General features: G+C 29.7%; 3 protein-coding genes across 9 annotated transcripts; 1 reads left to right on the top strand and 2 right to left on the bottom strand.

The window, feature by feature from the left end:
• The first annotated feature begins 1,960 nt into the window (after positions 1 to 1,960).
• On the top strand, positions 1,961 to 6,378 carry LOC119600774 (translocation protein SEC63 homolog). Its single transcript, XM_037951281.1, has 5 exons — positions 1,961 to 2,439; positions 3,928 to 4,637; positions 4,707 to 5,353; positions 5,418 to 6,025; positions 6,101 to 6,378. The coding sequence occupies exons 1-5, from the start codon at positions 2,316 to 2,318 to the stop codon at positions 6,277 to 6,279; spliced, it is 2,268 nt and encodes a 755-aa protein (XP_037807209.1). The 5' UTR covers positions 1,961 to 2,315; the 3' UTR covers positions 6,280 to 6,378.
• Positions 6,379 to 6,562: 184 nt separating this feature from the next.
• On the bottom strand, positions 6,563 to 16,634 carry LOC119600775 (myb-like protein X). Of its 3 annotated transcripts, none has more exons than XM_037951285.1 (5): positions 14,880 to 15,363; positions 11,317 to 11,742; positions 9,952 to 10,084; positions 9,787 to 9,869; positions 6,563 to 8,557 (listed from the first exon to the last, which is right to left on the bottom strand). In XM_037951285.1, the coding sequence occupies exons 1-5, from the start codon at positions 14,922 to 14,924 to the stop codon at positions 7,769 to 7,771; spliced, it is 1,476 nt and encodes a 491-aa protein (XP_037807213.1). In that variant the 5' UTR covers positions 14,925 to 15,363; the 3' UTR covers positions 6,563 to 7,768. The 3 variants fall into 3 exon arrangements, with proteins under 3 accessions (XP_037807213.1, XP_037807212.1, XP_037807210.1); XM_037951284.1 differs by lacking the exon at positions 14,880 to 15,363 and adding an exon at positions 16,420 to 16,634 and having other exon boundaries at positions 7,452 to 8,557; positions 9,952 to 10,174; XM_037951282.1 differs by having other exon boundaries at positions 7,452 to 8,557; positions 9,952 to 10,174; positions 14,880 to 15,365.
• A 1,837-nt stretch (positions 16,635 to 18,471) lies between these two features.
• LOC119600766 (akirin) lies at positions 18,472 to 22,280 on the bottom strand. 5 transcript variants are annotated; one of them, XM_037951269.1, is made up of 4 exons: positions 22,031 to 22,271; positions 20,777 to 21,241; positions 20,551 to 20,707; positions 18,472 to 19,808 (listed from the first exon to the last, which is right to left on the bottom strand). In XM_037951269.1, the coding sequence occupies exons 2-4, from the start codon at positions 21,215 to 21,217 to the stop codon at positions 19,798 to 19,800; spliced, it is 609 nt and encodes a 202-aa protein (XP_037807197.1). In that variant the 5' UTR covers positions 21,218 to 21,241; positions 22,031 to 22,271; the 3' UTR covers positions 18,472 to 19,797. The 5 variants fall into 5 exon arrangements, with proteins under 5 accessions (XP_037807197.1, XP_037807196.1, XP_037807198.1 ...); XM_037951268.1 differs by having other exon boundaries at positions 19,484 to 19,808; positions 20,777 to 21,255; positions 22,031 to 22,280; XM_037951270.1 differs by having other exon boundaries at positions 19,484 to 19,808; positions 20,777 to 21,255; positions 21,944 to 22,265.
• Positions 22,281 to 22,947: the final 667 nt, after the last annotated feature.

The following is a 22,947-nucleotide window of genomic DNA, read 5'->3' as shown; positions in this document are numbered from 1 at the left end:
AATATAAATATATTCACAAAATTTTATCGGGCTTGGTCCATATTTGCCCCTAGGCCTCATATAAAGCCTCTTTCAGAAAATTAGTTTTTCATCCATAAATTGCTTAAATGTATCGGAACAAGGGAATATTGAAGATAAATGCTTTATTATGAAAAATAAATCACATTTAATATTCATAACTGGTGTAGGGTATCATATGGTCGGCCACGCCCGACTATACTTTCTTACTTGTTTTTAATTTGTTAACTGTGATAGATATATCCATCAAGCAAGATTAGTCAAGATCAAGTATATGTTTTAAAGTCGACAGAATTCATAAGTGCAAGGGAGAAAAAAATCACATGTACACAAATGTATCCATCACTTTTGAAACTGACTAAGAAACTGATGGAAACTTTGTTTTACGCTGTGATAGAAATAATACATCAGTAGTAGGGTTCTATAGTTGAAACGAAAAGTCGACTTTTCGACTTTTTGCATTTAGTTAAAAGTCGACTTTTCGACCTTTCGACTTTTTCCATTTTATGAAAAGTCGATTTTTCGACCTTTTTCATTTATTTAAAAGTCGACTTTTAGACTTTTCGACTTTTAGTATTTTATAAATGGTCGACTTTTCGACTTTTTCCGACTTTTCGACTTTTTCCGACTTTTTTCGACTTTTCGTCTTTTTCCGACTTTTTTCGACTTTTTTTGACTTTTCGACTTTTTTCGACTTTTTCCGACTTTTTTCAACTTTTCGACTTTTTCCGACTTTTCGATTTTTTACGACTTTTTGACTATTTTCGACTTATTTCGACTTTTTTTCGACTTTTTTCGACTATTTTTTACTTTTTTCGAGTTTTTCCGACTATTTTAGAGTTTTTGACCTCTTTTCCACTTTTTTAAAATTTTCGACTATTTTCGACTTTTTCCGACTTTTCGACTTTTTCCGACTTTTTGACTTTTTTCGACTTTTCAACTTATCGACTTTTTCGACTTTTTTCGACTTTTATTTACAAAGTCGACTTTTCGACTTTTTTCGACAAAAAGTCGATTGTTCGATTATTCGAAAGTCGATTTATAGAACCCTAATCAGTAGTGCCAGTCAAATGACCGATCAAATGACTGTCACTGTTCTTGTAGGGTTGGCAATACCATAATATAACAATTAGAAGGTAGAATCAGTAGAAGAGTACGTTCCATGGTCTAAACGCAATATGTAATGAAACTATCAGACATTAAGAGAAAATACGGATGCAAGTTGTCAAAGTTTGTTTTGAAAATTGTTAATATTGTTTATATCGCCATTTTTAAATTGTGTTTTGCTATTTGTTAAAATTTGTGAAAAGTTGAAAAGTGAATTAAAAGTGGTTTTAAAGTAGTTTAAAAGTGTAATAAATTGTATAATATATAATAATATAATTAAATCGTTAATATTTTTAACTTAAAAGTAATATTTTTTTATTTATGTTTTGTTCACATTGCTGTTCAAGGAAATTTTATTTTGACACAATCTTAAATTATTCCAAAAACAAAATACATGTGGTTGTTGTAGATGTTGTTGTACAACAAGAGATGTCGCTACATTATTAATATACTTTGAAGCAAGTCGCATTAGATCAGGGATGTATTTTTATGTAAACATATACAAAAAAAGTGAAACAGCTGTTTTCATCTTACTTTGTTATTGTTTTATACCAATCGTGTAAACACGAAAAATATAAATCAAACGACTTTTATTCTCTTTTTTGTCATACGGATGCAATTTCATTTTACTTTTTCATTAGACTTGTCGTACGTAAAGTGTGATCGTCTGAAGGGCCCAAAGGGCCCTTCTATATTTGACATAACAAGGCAGAAAATTGATAACTCTCCCTACTGATTCTACCTTTTACTGGTTGTATCATGGGCAATACTATTTTACATTAACAGTTGATACACTGTGTATTAAATAGAGAGAAAAGCAACCCTGTTTCGGAGACGTGTCAAACCGAAGAGAATTGTAATTGCCGTGCTGGATTGAGAAGAAAAGTTTATTTTTCAATACGCGACGTAGAAAATTTTGTGTTTAACATTATTTTATACACTTGTAAAATAAAGTCATAATAATTTATACATTCAATTTAGTGCGTTAAACACATTTTAGGCTTAAATGAATTATTGAAATATTTAAAAAGAAGCATTAACTCAACGTGTTCAACAAGTAGTGAATGTACGAACGAATGCATCCGGGTCTAGAGAAGAAAGCAGCAGCAGCAGTAGAATAATAATACATACACCAACAATTTGAACAACACCTAGAACAGAAGCAGAGGACCTTAAATAAATAAACTATCATGGCGGGTCAAAAATTTCAATATGATGAAAGTGGTGGAACATTTTATTATTTCCTATTATCCTTTCTGGCACTGGTACTAATTCCCACCACAATATACTACTGGCCCCGCAAAAAGAAAGAAGGTGAGTCCGTCGTCGTCCACAGATCCGTATGTTTGTGTGTATGCATGTTAAAAATGTATACATTTGAAAAGTGTTTGTGTGTGCTTTGCGAAAACCGCAAAAATAAATTTTTTCTTATTATACAGTGGAAAACATGACATTATTACACTGTTAATAATCAAATAAGAAAATCTGGAGTTTTAGTTTCTACATTAAAATGAACGCTTAAGAAACAGTTTGTTACGTTCCAATTATTTATTCAGTTAATGTTGCCGACAAATAATTTTCGTAATGTAAAATTACTGATGACTGGTGAAAGTGGCCGTTTAGACAGAAAGATAGAGAGAGAAAGAGCCAACCACTAAGTAAACCAGCGCACATTGAGTTCAAGTGTGTTTGTGAGAATCTAATTGACCGAATGATTGACTAGCTATTTTTTCTTTGAAAATGAAAACGATCATAAAGCAATTGTTGTTGGTTTGAGAACTTTGAATTTTCCACCTGACTCAGTCCATTTCTCTTTTTGTGGAAGTATTAAAATATAACGATAAGAATATTGGGTTTTTATGTTCGGTTTTAATAAAGATTATAAGATTCTCAGGCGTTAGCTAATAATTATAATATAATCAATGAATACCTAGCCATATTGTTTATATTCTAGAAAACTTTAATAAAGGAAGTTTAGTGGTGATGATAGTAATTTAGCGAAATCCGTCAATAAAACCCTTGTAATCTTTATAGGTACATATCGTCAGCTGAAACGCAAATGGCCCTAACTAACCAAAAATTCAAAATCGACTTTATTGTTCATCCTAATATATTGCGCCAAAACAAATGTCCACGCCAAAAATTAGACCTCTCCGACCAAAATTATTCATTTTATTGACAAAAAACAAAAGGTCCTATAGGTATACAAAAACATTTAAATATTGAAGGTAAAAAGTGCAATTTATTCATGTTTGTATACGCCATTGTCAACTCATAACAAATGATAGGTTTCACTATTAAACAATTTAAAAAAAATTTACTACAAATAAACACGATTTATTAAATCGTGTTGATAGAAACAAACATTTCAATTTAAATAGTTTTTTGTTTCTGTAAAATTTTAAAAATGTTAGATAGGACCGTTTGCGTTTTAGGTGACGATATGTACAAAAGTATCTCACAGGTGTCATTTTTAAAGAAAAATTTACTTAGCTCTAGTTTCATTTTTTTCACAAATGAATTTTTACATTCTCGAAAAATATAAAATTAATTACATCTATACGAATCCCTCAGTATAGATAATACCATGGTAAAAATATCATACATATTTTTATCATGGATAATACATAAAATCGTATATTGTTTTAACAACAAGTCAAATCAATCAAATAACAGCATTTCCGTGTTGTTTTCTTTGTCTTTTATATTTAACTTTATTTACACAAATGTTTACTTAAAAGTAATGCAAAAAGGAACACCTTTTATCCAGCACAATAAAAAACACACGATTCTTTTTTTCAGATCCAGAAAAAGCAAATGAAGAATGTCAGTGCCCAGACTGCATCAAGAAAAAAGCCATTTTAGCTACAGCTGAACCATATCGCGCTGTGAAAAATGTTAGCATACAAATGGGTCTGGTCTTAGGTTGGGCCCTATTGATATTCTTGGCTTATCGTGTCTCTCAGTTCGACTATGAAATGGCCAGCTTTGATCCATTTGAAATTTTAGGTGTTGAACCAACCGCATCGATAGGAGAAATCAAAAAGCAATACCGCAAACTTTCACTTATTTACCATCCTGACAAAGAGACTGGTGATGAAAAAGAATTCATGAAACTTTCTAAGGCTTATCAAGCATTGACCGATGACGTGGCCAAAGAGAACTATGAGAAATATGGCAATCCCGATGGTCCCGGTGCAATGTCGTTTGGTATTGCATTGCCTTCTTGGATTGTTGAAAAGGAGAACTCTGTTTGGGTGTTGGGTCTTTATGGCCTCATTTTTATGGTGGCCCTACCCTCGGTGGTAGGAATGTGGTGGTATCGCTCTATTCGTTACTCAGGTGACAAAGTTCTTTTGGATACAACACAAATGTATTTCTATTTCATACACAAAACCCCACACATGTTGTTGAAACGTGCTTTGATGGTATTGGCTGCAAGTTTAGAATTCGATAAACGTCATAATTCTCAAGTTGTTGAGCGCCAGTCTGATAATGAAGAAGTGCCAGCGGTAAGTTTTGAATTGCATTCTGCATTTCCTTCTAGGTTTCTGAATTAAACAGGACGTTTTTATTTGCAGCTAATACGACAATTGCCAAATTTAAATGAGAAATGTAAGGAACACCCCTTGTGTCGCATGTATTCCATTAAAGCCCGCGCCATTCTTCATGCCCATTTGTCGCGCATGCCCTTGAATGCTGAAACATTGGAGAAGGATCGTCAATTTATTGTTAAAAAGTGTCCATATTTGGTACAAGAAATGGTGTCGTGTGTCCACCAGTTGGTTATGTTAGCGTACGCAAGACGTGTACCACGTTTACCCAGCATTGAAACCATTGAAAATTGTATGAAAATGTCCCCAATGATTATTCAAGCCTTGTGGGAATTCAAATCTCCTCTCCTTCAATTGCCACACGTAACCGAAGATCATTTATACTTTATGAACAAAAAAAGACACATTAAAAATCTACAACAATTTGCTCAATTGGCTCCGGAAGAAAGCCGTCAACTTTTAAAGACCCTATCGGATCAGGAATATGAAAATGTTATGAAGGTATTGGGCAAAATGCCCTCAATTGATTTTTCGATACGCTGTGAGGTCATCGACGATGAAAACACAAATGTGGTTACTGCTGGAGCTATAGTTACGGTAACTGTCACTTTGGTACGCAAAGATATGAAAACCTTATTTGGCGATTCTAAGGTACCACAAAAGCAAGGTATCAAGTAAGTATTAAATAGAGTTACAATTAAGTTAGATAAACTAATTTTCTGTGTTTTTTTTATCTAGGGATGATGAAGAGCAAGGCAATGGAGCCGGCGCTGACGAAGAAGAGGCTACAACTACAAACGCTGCACCCGTTAAGAAATCATCTGCCTGGGCTAAACCACGCAAAGGTAAGGGCGGTAAAGGTGGAAAGAAACCTGCTGCAAATCAAAAGAAAAAGCCCCAACCACCCAAGGCTAGCGTTGCTAGTGTTGCAGAGAGTCAAGAGCAGGCTAAACATGAATCTGATGCTGATTCAGATGTTGAAGGCAGCGATGTAGATGATGTTAAGGATTCCGTTTCGGGCAGTGACGAAGATAATGAAAAGCAAACTAAAAATAATTCCTCGTTAGATGATGACGACGATGAAGAATGGGAGAGGCTGCAGGCAAAGCTTAACAAACGTGAAAAACTGGAAGGCAAATCTCGTATTTCCCACACCGTACATTGTCCCTACTTCCCCGAGGAGAAGCAAGAATATTGGTGGACATATATCTGTGATCGTAAGTCACGTACCCTATTGACAGCACCGTATCATGTCACAAATTTGGTGGAAAAGGAAGAAATCCAATTGAAGTTTACAGCACCACGTTGGCCAGGACTATACACATTCACCGTATGTCTGCGTTCAGGTTAGTGTGTAGTAGTGTACAAAATATTTATATCCGCAATAATTGATTTCATTTTAACCTATTTCACTGTTCCAGATTCATATCTTGGTATGGACCAACAACAAGAGCTTAAACTGGATGTTAAGAAAGCACCAGCGCCACCTACAGACCATCCTCAATGGGATTTGAGCGAATCTGAACATGAAAACAATGATCAACCTGAGAATCTAAGCGATTATACGACTGACACTTCCGATGAAGAAGATTCCGAATAAATTTTTATATGACACATACAAAAGACCACCTCCACCACCATCCTTCCTCCACATCAAAATTTTCCCTCCTGCAACAACTATTACATACTACTTTTTTTATAGAAGAAAAAAAAAACGAAAACAAAATCTTCATAAAATCATATTTATATACCAATGTATGTTAAGAGTTTTATAGAAACTCTTTTAATTCCATCACTTCTTTTTTTTGTTTTGTACACATTGTAAACATTTTTATTGTTTTTCTTTTTATTTAACATAACAATATTTTGTAGGATGAATTTTGATTTATTAAAAGAATAACTTCTGCAAATGATAAAACAAACAAAATATGAAAAGGTTTATATGTTGAGTTATAGTTAAAATCAATTAAGCATTTTTACTAGTTTTGTAATAAAGAAATCATTTTATTATTAATAAAAAGAATGAAAAAGTGTAAATAATAATTTATTTTAATTAATAGCTGATTAAACGTATTGTGCGCATCATCCAAACAATTAATTCCCAGCCGCCTGCTGTTCACCTTCGATGAATTGGTCCACAATATGTTTTGATTCATTTTGTTTATTTGTAGCCAATGTTGGTTGCTGTTGTTGCAGATTTATCTAAATGTGATTATTAGAGAGAAGGAAGACAAATAATATTCAAATTAACGTAAACAAGACACAAGGAAAGCGATTTATTTGTGTTTTATTTTATAGTGGGCGAAAGAGTTCTGTTATAAAAATAGTATTTTTAAAATACAAAATTTTATTTTTTTTTTATAAAAAAATATTATTTCTAAATTTACTATTTTTCATAAAAATTTGATTTTTTTTTTAATTGTATTCACCCCTATTCTGCATTTCAATTCGAATCGAAATTTCTCCGTTTCGCAACTTTCGAAGCTACGTCACTGAAACAACGACTTACAAAAACGTAGTAACGATCGTAATGTACACAAACTTAAGGCATTGAAATTTTTTGTTGGAATAATTATTTAGGATCATAGCGCAACGGAATGCGGAACGGTAATCATATTATTAAAATAAAATTAAATTATTCAATTGAATTTTTCCACATAAAGTTCAATTTCTCATTAGTCATTTTATTTATAGAACTTTTTCAACTCATTAACATGATGCAAAACATTTCAAAATCGGTTTCCTTTGATTGTTCAGTAAAACCATTTCGTATTTAAAACCCTTAACTTTAAACCCTTTATTTAATAAAATTTATTTACAAGGACAATGAGTAGAAGTAGGAGGGGAAAATTATTAATTAAAACTCTCTACAAATTATTCTACGAGTAGGAGGATAAAAAGTGCATTTGAAACCGTATTTAGTGTTCTTTTTTTAAATTAAAATGATGTGTGTTGTTTGTGAGAATAGATGTGTGTGTTGCCTAAAACATTTTGTTGTTATGAAAATAGAAGAGGGAGAGGGGTGTTTGTTGTTATAATCAGTCATCAGTCGTTATTAAAGATTTTGTATTATTTTATTTAATTTATTCTTATTCGTCTTTCTCCTCTTCGGAAGATTCCTCTTCTTCCTCATCGGAAATTGCAGTTTTGGTTTCACTCGTAGTTTTATTTTCCGTTGAATTCTTTTCGGTTTCAACTTCTTTTTCTTTATTATCATTTTCGTTTTTAGCATCTTCAGAAAGTTTTTCTTCTTCAGCCGTATTATCAGTAGTTTTGGTTTCTTCGATTTTGTTAGATTCATCGTTTTCGTTCGTTTGTTCTGTTTTGTTTTCTTCTTTGGATTCTTCAGCCACATTATCACTTTCTTCAGTTTTTTCACCTTGATTCTCTTCATTATTAGCTTCCTTTTCCTCTTTTTCTTCCGTTTTATCATTTTTCTCTTCCTCTTCCGTTTTTGCTTCATCATCATTTTCTTCTTTATTTTCCGTTTCGGCTACATCAACAGATTCTGCTTCCTTTTCAGTCTCATCTTCTTCCTTCTTAGCCTCATCATTATCATTTTCTTCTTTTTCTTTTTCACCATCTTCATTGTCCTTTTCCTTTTCCTCTTCCTTTTTATTTTGTGCATCTTCAGTTTCATATTTGGCAGTTTCCTCATCCACCTTTTCTTTTCTCTCTTCTTCTTTTCCCTCGTCTTCATCCTTAGCTTCGGTTTCATCATTCTTAGATTCCTCGTCATCAACTTTTTCCTCTTGATCCTCTTTCTCAGGCGCTTTTTCATCGCCCTCTTCTTTAGTTTTATCATCCTTATCTTTGGATTCCTCGTCTTTAGTTTCATTATTAGTATCGTCTTCTTCCTTCTCATTTTCATCGGTTTTCTGTTCGTGAAGGTGAATATGATTTTTGTACATATTTTTTTAGTATAATGTAAACAGTACAGCATTTTAAGTTGAAATTGAGATCATTTCTATATATTTTGCGATACGGCCCTAAGTGCAAAGTTTTCCCAAAATCGAGAAACAACATAAAATATAAACCGAATTATTCAAAACTGTAAACTAACTAGAAATGAGTCAATTTTTGGATTAATAATATCAGTTCCACAAATAATGCTAGAACGCGTGCATTGAAATTAATTTTTTCTTGAAAATGTCACCTTCCGAATTGGTTCTGTGGAAAAGTTATACAGTCAAAATAAAAAGCTAACGTATGGTGACATTGACAGTTCCAAGTTTCCTGTTCAAGAATATGAAATAGTTTTGATTGCATTCTTTCTATAACATATTCTCTCAAAATCAACTTAAAAGTGCTGTAATTGTAAATTAAAGAAGACAAGGTAATGATCGATTAAATCTGGCAAGACATACATGTAACATTCTTGAACTTATAACAACATGCGTTCTTAAAAAATACTTTTTCATACAAACGATGTTCATAGAAAATTTAGATTTTTTTAGAAAATTTTCCAAAATTTTGATTTCATAAAAAATAAACTTTTCAATTTATCGAATTTCGAATTTTCATAAAAAAAATAAATTTTTCTATTTCTCGAATTTTCATAAAAAATATCAGAAATTTATAGAAAATTTTTAATTTTTATAGAAAATTCGAAATATGTATAACAAATTTCATTAAAAATCTATTTTTCTTCAAAAACTATTTGAATTTTTTGTTCAATTTCAAATTTTTATAGAAATTATTGTTCGAATTTTAATTTTTCCATTAAAAATGTAGGTTTTTATAGAAAATTCGGTGTTCATCGAAAATAAAAATTTAAATTTTCCATAAAAATTTTGATTTTTTTTGTTATAAAAAATTTAACATTTCAAAATTGCGAATTTTCATAGAAAACTTTTTGGCGAATACTGATCAAAAGCAGATAATTGAGCAAAATAACAGAATTAAGGTACATTATTATGAAATTTGTAAAATATCAAAAGAGTTCTTAGGTAAAAGTTTGACTTGAAATTACTTAAAGAACATGGAAAATGAATCAAACAACGGCTAATTTCGAGGTAATAATTAAATATAAAATATTGACAACAAGCCATGCACAAACTGCAATACAAAATTTCATGCTTAAAATAATTCTTTAGAGACCACCCACCTCCTTTTCATCAATTTCTTTTTCGTCCGTTACCTCTTTTTCTTCATCTGTTTTCTTATCATCACCTTCAACATCTCCTTCTTCTTTTCGTTTGAAATAAACAACAAAAAATCGTTAATTATTCTAACTATCGAATAACTACATTTTACACCTTCTAATCTTTACCTTTATTTTCTTTTTCTTTGTCACCTTCTTCAGTTTCAGTTTTACCCTCTTCATCATCTTTTTTCTCTTCGGAATTTTCATTATCCTTGGCAGCGTCAGCGTCCTCTTCAGAATCTTTAGTTTTCTCGGCATTCTTTAAAAATTGTATGGAAACTTTCATTATTAAGACGACTTGGCCAGCAGCTTTGCGTAAAGTTGGGCGCTTGGCGAGCTGTTTAGTAGTCTGAATTTATTGCAGATGCAATTAAGAAGCAAGCAGATAGTGAAATAGAGAAAGAGAGACAAAGAGAGCAGATAGATACATATTCATTTGTTGACAAAATGCCAGTAGTCAGTACCTAGTTGTAAAATTAATGTAAAACTCATTTACACAATTGTTTGTGTTACACTGTTTTAACATTCAGCTTTGTTCTGGATGTTGACTGATGATGATTTGTTTGATTGACCTTGTACTCATTATATCCAATTACACAGAAAGCGCGTGCACTTACAAGTTGTCATCTTGCAGGATTTTCACTGAGTTTTTATGTCTTAACGTTCCATACTGTACACAAAAACTTGAAAAATTCTTAAGACTAGTAGGTATTCATCTTTTTTTTTCGAAATTTTTCAAAATTCAAAGATCTTTCGCAGCTTTAGGCTTATTGTTACAAACTATTATTGTCAGGTCTGTTTGTTGGGTTCGTTTGATTTGGGTTATTTACAAATATTGAAAGCTTAATTTGTTTGATTATTTTTTAAACTAAATGCAAAATGCTTAATGCGCTTAATAATAAATAAGTAATAAGTGTGTGTGTTAATTTTTCAAAATACAAATTTGTTTTATTAATTGTTGTTCATTTTATCATTCATATATAATCGCAGCGTTTACGATGTCTAAATAAATATTACATAGTTATTTATGTATTATTATTGTTATTGTTGTATGTTGTATAGTGTTTTAATACGTTTAGCATTGTTGTTTTAATGTTGTTTTTAGCAAAAAATAAGTGTAATTAAAATAAAAAAAATTAAAAATAAAATAATAAATAAAAATTTGAGTCAAGTGGAATGGAAATAGGGCAAACTAAGTTATTAAATAATAAAAATAAATAATAATCACTAAAGGAAACAATTTTAGCAAGAAAAAAATAATAAACAAAAAAATATAAGAGAGACAAAAAGTGTCAGTGGAAATGTTTGCTTTAGTGTAAGAGTGATTGAGTTTTTGCTGGAAGCATGTTAAGCTCTTCCGGTTAATAGTGTTTAAAAAGTTTTTACATAGTTTTTTTTTAATTTTTTTGCTTTGCAATTGTTTAACCAAAAAAAATATCAAATTCTTTTTGCTTTGTTAACATCTCAAAAAAGAAGTAAATCATTTCAAACCTCTGCATTTTCTTCACCATCCTTAGCAGCCTTATCTTCGGACGATTGCTCGCCTTCATTCTCCTTATTTTCACCGACTTCTTCACCATTGGCTGGCTTGGCCTCACCGTTTTCTTGTTGCGCACTCTTCACTTCCTCGGCTGTGTTATCGACGGGTGGAGCCACTTTAAGGAATTGTTCCAATGTATCAATTTCATTGGCTAAATCAAAGGCATCATAGTCTCCACAGTATTCTTCTTCGTTGAATATTTGTGGTGGTAAGGCATGTCTTGGCTCGGGATCACTTACTGTTGCTCCATTGCTGGTGGATTTATTCTGCATAAATTCCTTATCACTTTCACGACCAGGTTCTGTAATGTCAATAACCTCGTAACTGATATTTTTACTATCCAAAATCATAAGGACACGTTGTTGGCGTTTTTTGACCTAAAACATTGGTAATATAATAAATTAATTAACAAAGAAATTGAAATATTCTTGATTTATTTATAATTATTTTAAAGTTGAAAGATAAGACTAATTTCTTGTTTCCTCTGTCTTTATATTATATAATATTAATAAAATCGATTTAGTTAATAAGGTTGCTATTAATTTAAGCCATACTTTTCAGATATTCATTAGAACAGTATGCATATAGCTGGGATGGAAAATTAATGTCATGTTGTTTAGGAATCTTTGATAGTATCGCCACTACATAAAATACTTTTTAAATTATAACCTTTTGCACAGATTAGTCAATAATCAAATATATAGAATAGTCCATAGACTAGTTAATAACCAAGTCTATTAATCAATATGTTAATCTAAAGACCTTTGATTTTTTTAAATTAAAAACAAAATCCCAACAAACAGTTAAAAAAGTTTTTTAATTAAAAAAAAAGTTGTTAAAATATAATATGGTGAAGGGTATATAAGATTCGGCATAGCCGAATTTAGAACTGTTATTTATTAAGAACTCATATCGGTAAAGTTTTATCGGCGCAAAAACACCAACAGTGTTGATGATATCACCCAAGAAACAAACAACAAAGAACAACAAAAAGCAATCAACAATAGTGTTTAATGAAAAGATAACACAAATGGCAAAAAAAAAGAAACTCACGTAAGATATATAAGTTAAAATGTATATTACATGCAATATATGTATGTATACAAACATATAGTAGGCGCTTATTGTGGAAAGGAAGTTTTTAAATCGGGTTATAGCAAAATACATACATATGTATGTAAAGATGGATTCATAACAAAAAAATTCCATATGTTAAGAATGTTTTCATGTTTTTATTAAAAACTCCAATCTTAACATTCAATTACATCAATTTGGAAGAACAAAAATTGTTTTGTATTTTCTAAAAATATTTCTCTCAAATTATAATTGCAATTTCATTTATATGTATATTTTGTTTTTTACAAAGGCCATAATTATAAAGGCAACACCTTTGGATGATTCATTCCTAAACACTAGATTTGAGATAATAACAATTATTGATGTTTTTAATAATACAACTTTTATACAATAACATTGAATGAGTAATAGCTAAAGGAATTATGTAAACTTTATTTGAATATACATACAGTAATAGTCAACTAATTAGCGTACATTTTTGTAACACCCCAAAATATTGGTCCTACACCCAGCTTAAACTATACCAATCGGCTCAGAATTTCAGTTGATTTAGTTATGTCCGTCCGTCCGTCTGTCTGTCTGTCTGTGTGTCCATGTAAACCTTGTGTGCACATAATTGTTTTTGTCGGAACAACGACGATATGTACTTATTTTGAAAAATGCCTATTATTTTCGCTGTGAGATCGATTTTTAGTTTTTTACGTTAAAACTGGGCCCAAATTACGGCATACGATATCGATCGAAATCTCAATAGAATCTAAATGGAGATTTCGATAGATATCGTATGCCATAATTTGGGCCCTGAACTCATGTTTAAAACATTCTAAGCAATTTTTCTCGAAACGATCTTTTTGGAGTAGATGAGCAATATGACTATGTTTATAAGCGGTATAACTCATGAAGCAATAATTTAAAAAATACCAAATGTGGACATGAATAAGTTTATGTTATGAAAGGAACATGGATTTATCTATTTAAAAAGAAAATCTAAGTCAATAGTTATACTTTTTATATAAAAAGTTATTGTGTTACGTACGTCCGTCCACCTTCTTTAGTGGTGTAGGGTATAAATATTTATATAAAATATGATCAAATAATATTGATTCTATCAAAAAATATAAAATAAAGAATAACATAAAATGCTAATTCTAAACAAACGCTAAACGCTTATTTTGTATGCAAAATTTGTTCTACTATTTCGACTTCTGGGACAAACTGTAAACTAAACAATAAACGACTTTTTCTTCTATTCTTTGTTTTGGATCTTTTTTGTACATTAAAAGCCAGAAATATGTATGCGTGATTGGAAATAAATAAAAAATAATACATTACAATAAACCAGTTCTTAAACAAGGTTCTTCTTTTAAGTCAAAAGAAGAGTCTCGAAACTTTCAAATAAAATAGATTTTATTAGAAAAGCAAACTTTTGTGCTACAAAATTAAGTTCCATTTGGTTTGATTTGTTGTTCTAGTTATTAAACGCCTTCAGCAATTACAAAAGCAACAAACTTGAAATATTTAATTATTTCAGTTTTGTGATGACACTTGATGGTTGACAATTATAGGAAGTAAATAAAATATCATTTTAATAGAAATCTCCATACCAAATAAACGGCCAAGAAAATAACAACAATTTTATGATGACTATTTGTGTATGCTGGTGAGTGTGTGTCTGTTTAATAAACAACTAAAAAAGACTCATTTATAAATTCTTGTTCTCATGCTCCCCCGTAAAAAAAACAAACAAGGAATTACACCGGAAATGTTCGATTTTATAAAAGCCCTACACTGATATTAAATAGGATTCATATGGGAGTTAAAGTTGTTTTCTGAAATGGATTTATAGGTATGCAAACTATTTACATAGAAAATACCTTTTTTAGAATATTAGGTATATGGGTTAATTAGGTACCAACCATTTGTAATTGAAAATTAAGATATTCAACCATCAAATTGATTACAATGTTTACATGGACATACACACAGAAATGGCAGACTATACTCTAAGAATGATTCCGATCCGATTGACATTTTTTAAATTGCATGTTACAAAACTTAAAACAAACGAATAATACCATTCCTACTATAGTGATATGGGGTATAAAAAACCGATGAGATATTAATACATGATGTAGAAAGAACATAATATATCTGAGTACATACATGCTATCCATCTACATACATATGTACATACTCTTTATGTATAAATTTCGTTAAAAATGTTTAACAAACCCTTGTTGTTTGCTGCTGGCTCCCAAATAGACATAAGTACAAGCACAATAAAAAAACAACGGAACCAGTTCATTTCAATTAGCATATGAACAAAAAAAATCCATCATACATCCCATTGTTACAAACAGGCTGGGTATTTAATGTGCCCCGCCCACATCATAATATCATCATTCATTCATTTAAGAATTTATGGAATTACACTTACCTCCTTATTGCCAGACATGCCACTAATGTACACTTTCAAGACCATGGCTATTTATTTTTTTCTTTCTTTACTTTTTTTCAATTAAATATTTTTCTTTTAATTCAATTTGTATAGAAGCGTATGCAAAAAATACAGTTTTTTCTTTTTTTGCTTTTTGCAGAATATACTTTTTTCGTTTAGAAAAAAAGAAATATTTTTAGATTTTTATTTTTTACTGCGTTGACGTCGACGTCGCCGTACCACTTGTGTAGCTTAAAAAAGGGAAAAAATAATAATAATTCGTTTATTCCGTTCGATATTGTATTTTCCAAAGGCAGTGAATTGGTTTTTCAAAACTTTAGACAAGGTTTGCTAATTGCAACACAATGTATTCTTATAAAAATTATGTTTAAATAATTGCACAGAAATTTTCTTCTTATTGCCTTTTTAGCCACTTCTTCACAGAGACCTGCGACGACAAACATTAAATAAGTCGTTGTCGACTGACACTAAACATTTCGGCGGCGGCTTTAAATCGCCTGTAAGCCGGCAAAGTTTCCAACGTTATGAAATAAAAATGGAATCCGGTTGATTAAGAAGTGGGATTTTGGAATGAAATATTTAAAAAATAGGGATTTTTAAAACTTAATATAAAATAGCACCATTCTGCTGCGTCGAATCTGGGTAAGATAATTTTTGATATTTGTTTCCATATATTTAGGTAAATCTTAAACACATATTACATTCCCCTTTCTTTAGTCACAAGGTATTTCATATTAAATGTCTCCGAAATATTTCTTCTGCAAAAAGTACCGTCTGAAATATGTTAAACAATTTAACAATCCAGTATTTCTTCGAATTTTAAATAGAGGCTTTGACTTTGTGAACCTATGTATTCTGCTAGTTTTCAAAAAGCAGTTCTCATAGGTTAAATCGAGATTTGGATCCAGTAGATAGCTAGGATCTTCAGAAAATTGTTTGTAAAAATATACGGACGAGATACGGATATTGCTAAATCGAACAGAAAAAAATTAGAACAAATGTTTATCAATCCGCCACTCAAAATTAGACAAAAATGCCAAAGAGCATAGCATTTTTTAAAATTAAACTATAAGGAAGCTATCCGTAGCTTTGTATCAGATTTTTTTAGCATTTAGATCGAGCAAGACGTCTTATTTTTTCAGCGGCTAGGCTTAGTGGCGGTTTACTGGGAAACTTTTTTTAAGAAACTTTTGCTTTTGTGTGTGGGAGAAAGAAATGGTTGATGTTTCACTTTTTCTCACACACCCAAAAAAGTTTTCCCGTGTGAGCCGGCAATTAGTCGAGTTTAAGCTGAACCGACGCAGATCTCAATTTCACTTTAATTCAGAGGGCGAAGGCGATCGAAATTACGACCGGCGGTAGCTACACAACTACACGAAAATATCTGATAACTACACGAAAATATATGATAATGAAATAAAATTCAGCGGCGGCCTAAATTCGATTAAGTTTATAACGGACAATAAAAAATTTTATAAAATTAATTTTTAATTTCATGAAATGAATTCGCCGTACTTACTGTTATTGTCATCTACGTGAACCAAATGCAAAAACAAAATACATGGAAAATTTTCTTTTTGCCGAACTGCCACCACCAAGATATATTAATTGTAATTTAGTGTCGTCGACGAATTCCAAAAAACTAAACGAATTAATTTTATTTTTATTTTATGTAAAATATTCATAAGTAGAACTTTATAACCGATGGCATATATACTATATAGGCTAGGTTATTGGAATAAAGATATTAAAAATTAAATAAATAAAAGAAAAATAATGTGTTGCTAATTTAGCTACCTTATATATTCTGCAAAATTATAGCGATTTTTTCTAAACTAAAAACAGATTATATTTTTAATAGGAAAAGAAACTACTGCAATATTGCGTAAATTAACAGAAATTTTTACATTTACGGCCATATCTAAATAAAAGCGATGATTCCCATATAAATTTTATGAAATGTAAATTTTCAAATATGTATTGAATAGCTAATTACACAGGCTAACGATGAAAAAACTTTTTAAATAATTTTCACTAATCCCAGTGTTAGTTGGTGTGCTGATTCCAAATATGGAAATTAAAAAGTCGTATCACACACCAATTTTCCTCATTTTGATCTTTTTGTCCGTGTGGCTATATACTTGGGTCCCAAATAATGAATTCCATAATTTAGGGCGATAGAACTACGTAAACTGGTGCCGCCTCTCTGAAGGGCAAAATGATTTTTGCAAAAATTTTTGTACTAAAATAATTTTTTTGAGAAATGTTGCAAAAAATTTGATATATTTGGTAAATATTTTAATAAAACCATGTAATTATATTAAATTTATTCGTATTTACTTAAATATGAGTTTTCATTAGGTAATTTCAAACCTTTAGATACTTTGTTAAGCAAATTTTTATTTTTTTTTCGTAAATCTTCATGTGATTCAGAAATAATAAATAAGGTATTAAAATAGTAAAAAAATTTAGGTCAAAATCTTTCAAAGATTAGCGGGTTTTTGAGGATTTCGTAAAGAAGTATTTTTTTCCTAAAATTTTTGGAAAACAGGCTTAATTTTTACTGTTATGCATTTTATATAAAAACATTTCAGACTATAAAATTTCAAATAATAGGAACCATATTGTACATACATACGTAAAGTTTTAGTAAAATTAAATAATAATAAAATAATCCATAAACTGGGAAGGTCAAAATCAAATTATGCAATATTGGGAAATTTTCATGAAACCGAAAATAAATATTTAGTTTTCAACAGATATGTATATGAAACTTGAGAAAAATATATGTATATTAGGATGTTCCGTGGACAACTTTTTTGGAGGAATACCTCTCAAACGATGCGTATTAATGTAATAAATACGAGAAAAATAAAAATTAATTTTTTGAAAAGGCCCTCAGTTCCCTACCACCGATTGAAATTCTTGATCTCAGTACAATATGCTCAAAAATATTTTCTGCAATCTTTTCGGAATGGATCTCAAAATTTCCATAAAAAATTTCCTGGTCCTGGTATAAATTTCAAAATAATCTAAAAAATTCTAAAATGGACCAAACTAAATACCAAACTATTTTTCTAAATAATTCTCTGTTTAAACTAAAAAGTACGACAATTTTGACACATATTTCGATGAAAAGCGAAAATAATATACCTCTCCAATCAACTCAAAATCATTTTATGGACCAAAAATACGCTACAAAAATTAATTTTTCCCTTAATTTACTCAAAATTACGAAATTTTTGAGATCCATTTCAAAATAATCGAAAATACTTTATTCGATTATTTTGAAATAAATATAAATTATAAATTATACTAAGGTCAGGATTTTCAATCGCTGGTAGGGAACTGAGGACCGTTCGAAAAAAAAAAATATTTTTTATTTTTCTGGTGTTCAGTACATAAAATTCTTAAAAATGCTGTTCCTCGGGACACTCTAATGTATATGTATGTATATACGTCCCAATCATGCAATCTGTTTTGCTTCTAAATTGGAAACAACTTAGTAAAATTAAAGTCGATGCAAAAAACATGTGAAAAAATAAAGACTTTCAACAATATGCTCTTCTAATTGTGGGTTTTTTTTATTTCAAATGTTCATGTTTTTTATTTTTATTTATTTAGTTATAAAAATGGCATTTCTCTAATCATAAAGTATTATAAAGTAGAAAAAATAAATGTTTATTTTTATAATAAAATAATAATGTTTTTTCTGTTTTTTAAGATAGAAAACTAAAAAAATAATTTTGAAACTACTTAAAATTTATAGTTTTCTTGCTAAAAAAAACAGCTATGAAACTAATTTTAATAACATTTTTTATGTTTGTAATTAAAAAAAATATATATTTAAACTAAAAATTAAGTTGAAAAAAAAAAGAATAAATCAATTTTAATTTGTTTAATTCATTTTTATGTAAGAATTTATCAATATTTTCATTTTTTTTTTTTGCTTTTTATTTTATTTATAAGTTAAACTATAAAACTAGGTTTGTTTTATTTTTTATTTATATTAATTTCAATTGAATTATTTCACTTTGTGTGGAGGCTTGAGGTTTATTTATGTATGTTTGTTTTATTTTTTGCTTTGTATATAAATTGAGAATAAGAGTACTACTGTCAAAATATGAAATTTTGAAATTTTGTTCTGTTATGTTCTTATTAATGAATTGCATTTCAAATTTTAACAGTAGAGCAGCACTTCATGTGGTTGGTTTTTTTGTTTTGTTTGTTGTATTTGTCAATATATTTTAGAATTACTGTTATTTTTTATTTTGTATGTTTTTTTGTTTATATGTATGTGTATATATAAATAGTATGCTTTTTATCTTTATCCACATATTTATTATATAGTTGTTGTTGTAGTTGATGTTTTTTTAATTAATTACTAAAATTATACACTATTTTTATTTTATATATAAATTATTAGTTTTTGTAGTTTCATATATAATTTTTGTAATTTTTTTATTATTAGATTTCTTTATTTTTTTATAATAAATCATTCAAATTGTAGCAGTATAGTAATTTTTGTTGTTTTTTATTTATTTTAATATATTTATTAAAAAATAATTATTGGTATGCAAATATGTTTTTTACGATTTACCTGCAGGTATAATGAGGTGTCATTTTTTAATTGTTTACAAAAAAATAATTTAAATTGTGTATTTAATTATTGTTTTTTTTTTTTGTTTGCAAAATGTTGTGTGGAACATCTTTTTGCAGCGAAAAACTCTGTTGCCAAAATATTTAAATATAATTGATAAATTATAAAAAACAATTTATTAACAGCATGACAAATGAACGTAGATTTAATTTAATTAAAAAATGGGCGATAAAGTGAAGACTGGAAAACTAAAAAATCCTTAGCGTCTACGAACTTATTGTATGCCTGAGGTCCGAATTACGATAGATCTGAAAATAGAAATTAAGAAAAAGGGAAAATTCATTAAAAAGAATTGTTTGTTGATATATTTTGAAAATATTTAAATTTTAATAAAAACGAAATAAATTGATTTTCCTGATGAAGAGACAATCTAGTCTGCGACAGTTGTATCAACTGAAATAAACTCTCAGTTACAATAACAACAGCTCTCAGCAATTTTTTAGTCCTGGCGGGTTACTCAGTAACTCGATTCGAAAACAAGTGTCCAATTTTGTATGTTAAACACATTGTGTTTCGAAAGATTTTTTTGAATCGTAATACGGAGTAATTAGTTTCGAAAAAATTTCCACTTTTTATAAACCAGCGACTGCACTGATAATCGAAAAACCACCGCTTTTTCGCCATTTTGACACGTTATAACAGGGCGAAAGCAACTTTGTTTACACAATTTGTTGTGTCATGCATCTCAATTTTACTTCGAGATATTTTGCTTCTGGGTTAGTTTTTTTACTTTTTTAGCCCCTTTGTGTGCCAACATCCAACTTTTGAGTAAACCTTTAGATTTTTATATTTCTTCTTAAACTATTAATTGCATTATTAAGAAAATGCTGAGGAAATACCTGGGAATTTTTCTCTAGTGAAAATCAATTTTTTAACTAATTTTTTTTTTTTTTTTCAAACACCAGAAATTTAACGTTTCTTTAATAGACGATTGTTCAAGGTCAGCGCTCAAAATTTATGATAAATAATTTATATTTATGTGTAACTTACAGCTGGGAGCAGCTTCATAACGTCTTTGAATCTGATCATAAGTAAATTTAACAAAAGCATCATATTGTTCAGCAAGTTTTGTGGTCAGTACAGCATCGTATTTTTCGCGCAATTCGTCTTCACGTTCCTTAAGCATACGTTCACATATTAATTGCACCTGCAACCCAAAACAATTTTAAAATAGATATCATTGGGAAAACACTAACTAAACAATAAATAAACTCACCTGTTTAAAAGTAAATAATGCCTTTTCTGGATGACGGACCATACTTGGTGGGCTGTCTGGGCGTCTGGGACTATCTGGTCCCATTTCTGAACCACTGGATTCGGAGTCTTGCATACGTTCAATGGCGGCCGATGTGAAAGGCAACTGTTTGCGTCTGTGCAATCTTTTGATTTCTTCGCGTATGTTCTGTGACATCTTGTCCGGCGACATTTTCGTTAGATTATTGGCCTCAGCAAACGGACTGGGTTGAGGTTCGCGAGCGAAACGTGTTGAGGGTGATTGAGGATTCGATGAACCAGGTAAGACGCCATCATGGCCAGCTGAACGTGATGGTGAGCCATTAGCGCCTGCTTGTCCAAAAGGATTACAACGCCGACGTTTGGTGGGACGTTGATTTAAAGCTTCCCAATCAAGAGTGCGTTTCAAAGTTGCACAAGCCATGTTAGTGTTATTTGTTGTTTAAGTCTAAATGAGAAGAACTGTATTGAGTTTATGAATCCAATTTTACTTATTGGTTGTTTAAGTCTAAATGAGAAGAACTGTATTGAGTTTATGAATTTAATTTTACTTTCCAAAACTACTAGAAATATTTATACATAAAAACTATTGCCCACATTTCTATGAGGACAGGTGTTTAAGTTTCTATATAGTTTAACCACCATCTTATGCTAGAGGTAGGGATGCTCATTATGGGGTTTCATTTTGTTTTTTTATTTTCTTTTGTCGAAATAAGGAACAGAGGTATAATCCATGAATTTACAAGAACAAAAAAATCGGTAGGTCTATTTACAACAAAACAATGCATTATATTTGTTCTCTTTTTTCAACATCTGTCTATTCCATTTTCTCTAAAAATTAACATTATTTTTTTCTCTTTGTTTTGATTTTAATACGATTTCAAAGGAATGCATGTATTTTCTTCTTCATTTGATACAATAACCACACAAACGCAAAGAAAATAATGTGAAAAAGGAATGAAAAAAGAAATAAAAACACTTAAGCCAGCCACAGCCATTTGTCAAAAATGATTAAATATAAAATGGAAGGCGTAAATCTCTAATATGACAACGAATTTTTTAATTCATGTGTAACATAATTTTTATTTTTTTCGCAATATCATAATTTCACAAATTTTTGAAATATTCCCAAAATATTTTCAACACTCACTTTAAATTATGTTATATTTCTAGAGAACTTTAGATATTTTTTCACACACAAATTACTTTATCAAATTATATTAAAGGCCACACTCACTCTGATGCACAAAGAGAAATGATTTATTTGTAGTTTAATTTTGTAACTGATTATTCAATGACTTTTTTATTTTTGCTATTGAGTAGTTGGGATATTTTTTGGTTTTTCTGTGATAGTATTTTTTTAAATACTTAAATGCTTTTAAATATATATTTTCTTCAAAATTGAATGTGTGAAAATACGAAACGACAATGGATTTAGACTTCTAAAAAAGCAATATGGCTGCGTAAAGGTTGGTAATCGTGCATTATTCTTTCAACTTTTTTTCTGTATGCTTTTGTAATATAGTTGTCTCATTTGTGTTCGAAACAGAGTTGTATTTGCAAAGAGTTTAACTGTTATACTTAAAAATCGTTAACGTTAATAAAATATTTTTGCAGAACAATTTATTATATATTAAATGTTAAGATATATCGCTCATTTACTACAAGACTAAAATAATTCAAAATTTGTGTTTTTTGAACTGTGTATTACAAAAAATGGGCATATTTTTTATAATTTTTATATTTTCAAAAAAGTTTGCTATTTCGATGTTAAGGTGATTTTTTTCTGTAAACGTCATATCTAAAATTACCATTTTTTATATATTTGGTATAGAAAAATTTTGATTAAATTCAGATTAGTAACATATTAATCTATAGCTTATTTATTTGATTTCATGTTTAAAATGGGATAATTTGTTTAAAAGGTATTCGGAAATAAAAATATTATATGATATAGAAAAGACGTTTTCTGGAATCTTTTTTTGGATTATGCCAGTCTTGTAGTTAATGAGCTTGTATTTGTTTAATGTGAAATACAGAAAATTCGATGGCAAATCGTTCGTTATAATTAAGACAGTCTAAAGACAATAAATTGGAAAAAAAATGTTTTATATCATATTACTTTTCATCTTTATATTGAATATAAATATTTAT

The sequence above is a fragment of the Lucilia sericata genome, unplaced genomic scaffold (genome assembly GCF_015586225.1).
Source record: "Lucilia sericata isolate MDLA Ls3-8-SP2 unplaced genomic scaffold, ASM1558622v1 Contig000120F_arrow, whole genome shotgun sequence".
Taxonomy (NCBI): Eukaryota; Metazoa; Arthropoda; class Insecta; order Diptera; family Calliphoridae; genus Lucilia; species Lucilia sericata.
Note: the sequence above shows the minus strand (reverse complement) of the source record. Positions and strands in the feature narration are given on the sequence as shown.